General features: G+C 41.3%; 1 protein-coding gene across 1 annotated transcript; it reads right to left on the minus strand.

Moving 5' to 3' along the window:
- Nucleotides 1-5,131: 5,131 nt before the first annotated feature.
- foxl2a (forkhead box L2a) lies at nt 5,132-6,951 on the minus strand. The gene has a single exon (XM_086126049.1). The coding sequence runs from the start codon at nt 6,701-6,703 to the stop codon at nt 5,789-5,791; it is 915 nt and encodes a 304-aa protein (XP_085982175.1). The 5' UTR covers nt 6,704-6,951; the 3' UTR covers nt 5,132-5,788.
- Between the last annotated feature and the right edge of the window lie 2,002 nt (nt 6,952-8,953).

An 8,953-nucleotide genomic window follows, 5' to 3' on the forward strand; every position in this document is an offset into this window, starting at 1 on the left:
GGAAACCAAACAATGAGCCAATAAATTCCACTATTGCTACCGCTGATAAATAATTTAATGTATTATTTAAAATGTAATTTCCATTATCCTGTATTTATATATGCTTTACAATGGTCCAATTATTGTAAAGTGTTCAATGATTATGTCATTATTTTGTGAATACATACGATATCTTATTGACAGAAATGTTATTGATGCATACACAGTGTAGCACACATCGCCCTGTTCAAAATAGCTTTACCGGCCAGAACTTAGGCCTTCTGTGAACTGAAATGCAACAGACGAGGTGTGTATTTTACCCTATACTGTACTTGCTTAAGGGGGACAAGAGTTAGGGTGGTACTGTTCTCACAAAACTTGCATACAGTATAACATTACAATATCTTGTTCTGAATCTTTCCGCAAATCTATATATTAGACCTCACCGTACTGTACTTATAGTGGTGTGGCTGGCTAGTGTTTTAGTCACTTGACCTTTTTATACACTCCTGAGACAGCAGTTAAAACTCCAAGTTCACTCTTGACAAACTTGGGAGAGTATACCAACAAACATTATTGTGACTATTTTTGCTTTCATACAGAAATATTAGACGTTAACAATGTCTTGCTGTTTTGTTAATTCATCAGCAGCGATGTGAAAACATCATCACATAGAACACGGTTAACGTGATGACAGAAATCCCTCCATGGGTGAACTGAAGCAGAACTATGGAGGGCATTGTAAGAGTGAAACTTTTAATATTTGAGCTCCGAGAAAGGGGAACGGAAAGAAACACTCGTGCTGATTCAAACAATTGCCGGATTTTCTGTGAATCAAATGGTTGCATATTTTCCTGTTTGGAGCAGATGTATAGCAAACAGTGGTGACACCCCCCCCCCCCCCCCTCTCTTTTTGAAAAAGAGGTGATGTGGGAAACACTTGCTCCTCATTCTGAAACATAAAGAGAGAAAATATGTATTTAAATTTGTATGGGAAATAGACGACCCGAGTGTGACTTGACCGGCCGAGTCGCATCGCATGTCTCCCGTGGAGCATGCAAGCTGTCACAACCGGAACGAGAGCAGGTACAAGTGCATTTAAGGGCTAGCGCATGCGTGCGAGACAAAGGGAAACGTGGCGGGTCAGGGGGGCATGGGGTGGATCCAAATTCGTTGCCCTGAATGGGACTTGACCTCGTTTGTCGTCTTGATTGTAATCTGTCATCTGGGAGCGCGCGACAAAGGATACAATCACGGTTATTCATACGCACTCGGCGGAAAAGACGCAAGCAAACAAAACCACACGTTATTCCAAATTTAGGAGTCACGGAGGGGTGACATGATGTGAATGTGCTTTTCATTTCCACTCATATTTAAATGTGTAAAATATTTAGGCGCAAGAAATGTGCTTGTCTTGACGCATTTAACGCTCTTTTGCAATTTTCGCGCAAACAACTCAGTGAAAATAAATACGTAAATATAAAATGCCCACTGGAGCCGAGTTAATTTATGGCCTAATAGGAGGCTTACGTTTCATATAATGCGGTACATTTACAGTTTTATATTGAGAAAATACAGGTTTTACTTGGGGCTATTTGTCTCGAATGACCCACACTGTTTCAATAAGCACGTTTTCCGAGCAGCTACGCATATAAATAACCCTCGAAATACAGTATTGTTTCATCTTTTCATCCTGATTCCGCTGACGTTATTCTCAATGAGTGATGTTAATTTTATTAGGCCCATTTGTAAAACATGCACACACGCACACGTGCACACAAGGTGACAGGTTTATTCAATAGGTTGGTCATGTATGTAGTGCAATCACGGTTATTATGCAAAAGCAGCTAAAAGGCAACAATTCTATGCAAGAATTCTTCAGGACAGTTTGTCTGTTGTTTGTCTCGCTGCACGCATTCCAACAGCATAGCATGTTTTGTGAACAGCAAATAATTAAAGATTGCTGATTAATTAGACCAGTGCCATTCAGGGGGAGCTGTGCATTTTAAAATGTTGTCATGATACAATGAATGTTTATTTGTGAAGACCGCCGACTCAATGTTGATCTTAATGCATGGCTTATTGTTAAAATACAGCACTTGTGCACAAAGATAAACCACGTCCAAATAATTGCATGCAAAAAAAAAACCCCAGGGAAAAGTATTTGTTTATTTATTTATTTGTTAATTTATTTATGTGTTTGGACTCATAGCCAGTGGTCAGTTTCTGTTGGAGACTTGCCTTTTATTTATGGGGATATGTTTATTGTCTTGATGCATGCCTCATAACGTCACAGCATGTTTTACAGCCTGCAGAATATCAACTCCTGCAGTGCAGCACGCAATTAAGCAAGAAGGGTCACGTGATCTGCGCCTAAATGCTATACGTTCAGGTTTTGTATAGACTGTAGAATGTGGCATGGATTTCATGTTTTGATGCTACCTTATGCACGCAACGAATTTTTATATGATTCGGTTTAATTGCATTCAAACATTTTGCAACTGTACTGTTATTAATAATATTTTGCTTCTGTTCATGAGTAATACCTGAAAATCAACGCGGCTAAGTGGTTTGGTTGACTTGTGCGCAATGTCATTTTACAGTATCTAATAGAGTTCATGTCTGACTGTATACGTCTAGGATAATGCTCTTCCAATATACAACCATGTCATATACTCGCAGCGCTAGATGGATGTCTGGGTCAGGACCAAATCTAAGCCTGTGTTGGAGCCATGAACCTCGACTGGCCTTATCTCCCTGAGCCCCTGAGACATCCTGTATGCAGGCCCATTGTTCCAGACCTCCCGGGTGAACTGTCAACCTCTGTGAGCACATGCACACCTGCCATGCACTCAGCTTCACCGACACGCTCATTTCATACACGCATTCGAGTATCCTCTGCTCTTTATGTACATCTTTATTCTCTTGAGCTGCGCAGCTTTAGAGGACATATTTCAGTGCGTAGAGGAACTCTTTTGAACTCGTTGTCTCAACCTTAACAAAAAAAAATCATAAACTTCAAATTGAAAATGAAATATTTTGTTTTACTCAATTCAAATTCCGTCCTAAACAGAAATGTTGCAGTACTGCTAAAACATCTTCATTATTTTATAGTCACAGCTATATGACTAAATAGCTCATTTTCGTGCGTCAAAGTAAAATGTTTCCAAAGCGTCGTTTTGTTTCATAATTCTAATTTACTACCGTGTACTGTGAACCGTGAATCACACGCCTCCAAAAACTCAGATGCCCGTCCGTGCCTGATGGTTTACATAGTTGCCCGTCGCACACCCGCTAAAACATACTTTTAAACACTTGTATTTGTTGTTCTAAGAGGGGTGTTTGGCATACATTTGTCATTCAAACGCGTCCTTATCTCCTGCTTGTTTATAAAACATAAATGTGAGGAAACAGAGAATGTACACTGCTACATGCTCCCCTTGTGCACATGGATGCAGAAGTGCTGTTGTTGGTTCTATTTCGTTATGTAATAGAATAGTATGATGAACCGCGCGCAACAAATTGAAGCGATATTCTTTTGGGAGATGATCCTTGCAGAACACTGGGAAAGAAACATATCGATTCTGCCGACATGCACATTATCATATAGGTACAAAGAATAATCAATATAGCAATAATAAAAGACGTTGGACTGGTCGCCATTCAGTAATAATAATAATAATAACGTATTTGAAAATCAAATTTTTGCAAGGAAAAATCGAATGTCTATATTTCATTATTGTTGATATGCTGCTAGATAAAAATGTTTTTTTAAAAAAAGGTCAAATTTTCAAACTGTTACAAAGTTCCCATTGGTTTCCTTATTTCTTGACACTACTAATATAAGCTGTGATGTTTTGAAAAATGATGCTATGTCGTCTCAAATTAAGATGGTACAACACACGCAAAGTAAAAAAAAAAAAGAGGAAACACTGTTATTCCTTCACATGGACCGTAGATTTAATAAAGATTCCCCTTGGAGCAGACACACAGGAGTCTGTGTGTGCATTGATGTTGCACTTGGATGAAAAGTGTGTTGGACAGTCGCAGGCTGAAAATGAATGTGAGTGTGTGTCTGCACCTCAGAATGAAAACACGGCTGAGTTTCACTTTGAACATGGGCGCCAAATTCATGTGATCTCAGAGGGGTGAGCCCATAACTTCATTAATATTGAACTACATAAAATAGACTACACCTATCCACTTTCCTCCAAACAACAACCAAGTGGGCTCTAAATTTGCATCTGGGACTGAATAGAGCCTTAAGTATTGATTGTGAAGTCCCCGAAAGTTCAACTCAAACAGCAAACGTGCCAAACACAATAATTCTTATTTTGGAAATATGATCACAACGTCAAAGTGTTTGAAGTTGTAGCACAATATATCGCTTTATTCGAATGCTGTCACAACACAGCCGGGTTCCCGTAGGGGATTTAAATCTGTCTCACAAAAATACAGCCAGAGGACATGCCTTCTCTGTGGGAATGTCGCGCACGGATTCTCCAAATAGTTGCATGCGCGCAGAGAGCAGGACTGACATCTAACTTTATTGTTATTATTATTATTATTGGTTTTTGGCTTTGTCGTAATTGGCGTCCCTTGGGATTGGTGTGCTTTTAGCGTTGGCATGCATAAATTCGTCAATGTGATTGATTCTTATCATATTTCGAAAATTAGAAAAGGTTGAAAATATATGCATGCTTCATGTCTAATGTTAAATCGCCTGTTTTCAAATTTGCACAGTAATATACAGTATTTATCTTGCCTTTAATCTAATTTTATCCGCGGAGGAAAAAAAATGAAGCTGATGTTTTATGAGTTCAAATTAAACATTTTCCCCGGTACTATTACTAAGTATCAAGCTGAAAATGTGAACAACCCATGAGCATTTTTAAAGACTTAAAAAAAACCAACAAAATATTTATATTGTTAATGTGCCAGTGTTATTATTTTATTATAGAAACATCTGAAATTAAAGACCATAAAGCTTATCTGCAAATTATAATCAATACTCATTTAGAGTCATTTTGCGTGGATTTTGTAAAGTTCAAGTTGAGCTTTTTTTAAATTCTGGTGCAGTTGTAAAGGTTTTATCACCTAATGTGGTCGCCATTGTCTAATGTTTAAAAGAGATTGCTTCAAGAACACTGACCATATTTTATCAAACACATGTTTATTAAAACAATTCACAAATCTAGAAAATATGGAAAAGTGCTAATTAAAATTAAACATGGTCCCAAGATGAATGAAACAATATACAGTATCAAGTTTATTAAAAAAAGATAATGCAAAACCTGCTCCTGGCCTATTTCACGTAATTGGAAATTAATATTGAGGGATGGGGGGGGGGGGGACAAGAGAAAACATGGAACACCCTGAATTGTCTTAGCGACAACGAATCATTTTTTGAACTAAAGACTTACAACCATGAAAGGCCGGTTCGGTCAAAGTTTTTAGAAGGCTGAAGTTGAGATTCGATTCTAGATTTTAGCTGTTGGTCAAGCCGCGCGTAAAGTTGAGAAGTACGCATTGTCACAGTTCCGCAATCATTTCTCGGTCGAAATAAAATGAGTTGACACAACAAAATCATACACAGGCAGTCCAATTACAAATGTTGCGCTACCTGATGCGCCCTGGCGACCCTGTTTACACCCAGACTCCGGTTTCTCAACATCGGCACCTCCGCTGGCTGCAACCAAACTCGGTGTCCCAAAAAAAAAAAAAAAAAAACCCATTACGATCAAAATCACAGGAAACGACACCAGGTATCTCTCCGAAGAGTCACTTCGCATTTGTACACGGGTTACGTTTAGATATCAATCCTCGTATGCAAGGCCGAGTGTTTGCTCTCGTGTTCCCAGTACGAGCAGTGCATCATAGACAGCTCCGCCGGCTGGCGGGAGCAAGCGAACTGAAGCCCGGCTCCGTTACCGGACGAGATCGGGGGCGGCGTGGCGGTGGCTGGGCTCAGCTGCTGAGAGTGGTGCGGGTGGGCCGGGTGGTGATGGTGGCTCATGCCGTTGTAAGAGTTCACCATACCCGGGAGCGCCATGCTCTGCACCCGCGAGTAGGGGTTGTAGGAGGCAGGGGCGGACAGAGCCTTGACCGGGCTCACGTTGCCGCTGGCCATCTGACAGGAAGTGTATGGCATCGGGGTGGGCGGTTGGCCCAGCGACCACGAGTTATTCATGAAGCTGGACTGCAGGTACTTGGGTGGCGACAGGTAGCCGTATCCGTCCCCTCCGAACAAGGACTTCCCCGGCTGGAAGTGCGTGGGTGGCGGCCTGAAGGGTCGCTTCATTCGGCGGCGCCTCCGGTAGTTGCCCTTCTCGAACATGTCCTCGCAAGCCGGGTCAAGAGTCCAGTAGTTGCCCTTCCTTTCCCCGCCGCCCTCCCGCGGAACTTTGATGAAGCATTCGTTGAGACTCAGGTTGTGCCGGATGCTGTTCTGCCAACCTTTTTTGTTTTTCTCATAGAATGGAAATTTGCTGATGATGTACTGGTAAATACCAGAAAGGGTGAGACGCTTCTCGGAGCTCTCCCGGATGGCCATGGCGATGAGGGCCACATAGGAGTACGGAGGCTTCTGAGACGGATCCGGCTTCTCCGCGACTTTTTCCTGGACCGGCTCTTCTTTGGGTCGCTCTTTCTCCTTCGCGGTGTTGCTATCGTGGATCATCAATGCCACCGCGTCATCGTCCGGGTTTTGGTAAGTGGCCATCATTTCCCAGCGAAACCAAACCGGTCCAGTCCAAAAGCGCAAAAGCAAACGTGCTTGTCCCCCGATGCTTCCGTGGTGATGCGTGCACACAGCGGTGGCGGATGCACGGGCGAGTCTTTCTTTTGCGGCTCTGTAGGTGGCCACACATGAGGCTCTTTTTTCCCCCCACCAAATTGGTTTATGACCAAGGCGCAACTCAAGTTGTGATATGTGACTCGGTAAGCCCAACCCTTTCCTCGTTTTCCCCCCACGTCCACACTCAGGCTGCGTTCTCGCACTGAACGACGTAGTGCCTCGTGATTTGTGCACTTGAGAGTTCCGCCTCTACTTTCACAGTCAATTCAATAATATGTTTCTGCAACACCTACTTCATTACAGTAAGTCACTTTAGTACGTAACTAGCATGTGTACATTTTTACAAGCTTCTAAAAAGTCAACATGACCATGACATTTACGGCATATTGTTTATTATATGATGATGATAACTACTGCATGTAAATCGCTGCGATTTATTTTGTGTCTCAGAGCTATACAAACACTTTTTGATAAAGGGCTAATTATGCAATATTGCAACGCAATCACTTTTGCAGTTAATTGTATATTATCACTGTTGCAGAACAGCGCAAACCGGTTTAGCAGCTTTCGGTTTCAAAGAAGCACACCAGACTTTGCAGCACATCTGAAAGTTCTTATTCTTTTTTTATATCAATATGAATTTGTAACTAACTGAAAAGAAATCCACACAGCTCAAACTGCTGCTCCTACAATAAACACAATTACACGAGTACTACCCCTGACAGGTCCAATCAAAACTTTATCACATTTGCAAACGCAGAGCGTATTAAATGTAGCACTGTATAAGTGCAGGTCATAGCGTCGTGTGCAGAAAGAGAAAACGTATACAACAAGGCTCAGGGGTAATGGACTAAACAACAACAAGAACAACAACAAACACACGCATTGATGACAAAAAGAGTAATAATATAAAAGCCTATATGCATATGACGAACACGAGCAGCTATTTCGAACGTGCTTAGTGTAATTATGTTAGTGCTATTGTATAACAGACACAGACAAGCTTGTTACATATACTTATTGTAAAAGGTGCAGAGCAGAAATTGCTGTTGCACATGAAGGGCCAGCAAAACTATAAAAGATTGCTTCAAAGTAATTAATAGACTGAAAACGGGGGAACTTTATTACTGTCATCTTCCTAAAATAATAGCTCGAATATTTTTCTCATCGGAAAACACAATCTGTAGCATATACCGAATATATTTTATTTATTCGAAATTCCGCTAAAGTGGTAGATTTATATGATGTGTCTAGGTGATTTTCAGAGGTGGTTGCAGCATCGTGAGATTTGTTTGGGGAGGGTTGTCAATAATGACTATCGGACTCTTTTAGGACGGTAACAATGTATGGGCATGCACTTACTGAAAAATATTAAATAAATGGACAAAAAAATAATAATTACAAAACAAACAAAAACGAAACACACAAGAAAAAACCCCGTTGCGGATATAACAGGTCTTCAAATCTTTCCACTCGCATCATCATCATCATCCGCTTGGAAGCGTATTCGGCAAAGCTGCGAGAAGTAAAACTGAACAGAGCTTAATTAACGACGTTTAGAGAGGATGGAAAAGTCTACATTTTTCTGGCCACCCATGAGGGTCCCACCGGGGCCTCGTGGAGTGTATTTCCGTGCTGTGGGACTGTACGCAGGTGGAGCAGCATTGGCATGTGTGTCATCACCATGCAGACAGTCTGCACTCTGCAGCTTGGCCGCAGCAGCTGAACTGCGCTGAGAGCCAACAGTCTTTCAACGTGCAATTACCGCCGACTGGCACGTTCACGACTTCCACCCTGCATGACTTCTTTCTGTTCAAAGACTTAACGGCTCACGGAGATCATTTCAACACGGTTATTGTGCACTTGCACCGGCTTCAATAAACGGTACATTCTCCAATAATTTTATATGAAACCTCGGGAAAGATTCAATCACAAAGGCTACTCGTTTAGTATACGTTCCGAATAGGCCCTACGTCGTTCTGTGATTTGCTTTTAAAAACTAGGCGTTTGAAATCAGCTGTTGCTTCATTAGAAGACAGTCGATTTTCAAGTGATATTTTGAACATACAGTACTTAATTGTCCTAGAAGTTGAGCGGTCTTTATACTGAAACGTAAAAACAATAAAACAGCCCATCTTAAATGACTTACTGTCAATTACGATGCGTCCTGCAGTCGAG

Source organism: Hippocampus guttulatus, chromosome 12, assembly GCF_054856545.1.
Source record: "Hippocampus guttulatus isolate MCC_2025c chromosome 12, RoL_Hgut_1.0, whole genome shotgun sequence".
In the NCBI taxonomy this organism is placed as follows: Eukaryota; Metazoa; Chordata; class Actinopteri; order Syngnathiformes; family Syngnathidae; genus Hippocampus; species Hippocampus guttulatus.

What these genes read in the sequence shown, in the direction of transcription:
- foxl2a (XM_086126049.1), bottom strand. Translation starts at nt 6,703, where the DNA reads ATGATGGCCACTTACCAAAACCCGGACGATGACGCGGTGGCATTGATG.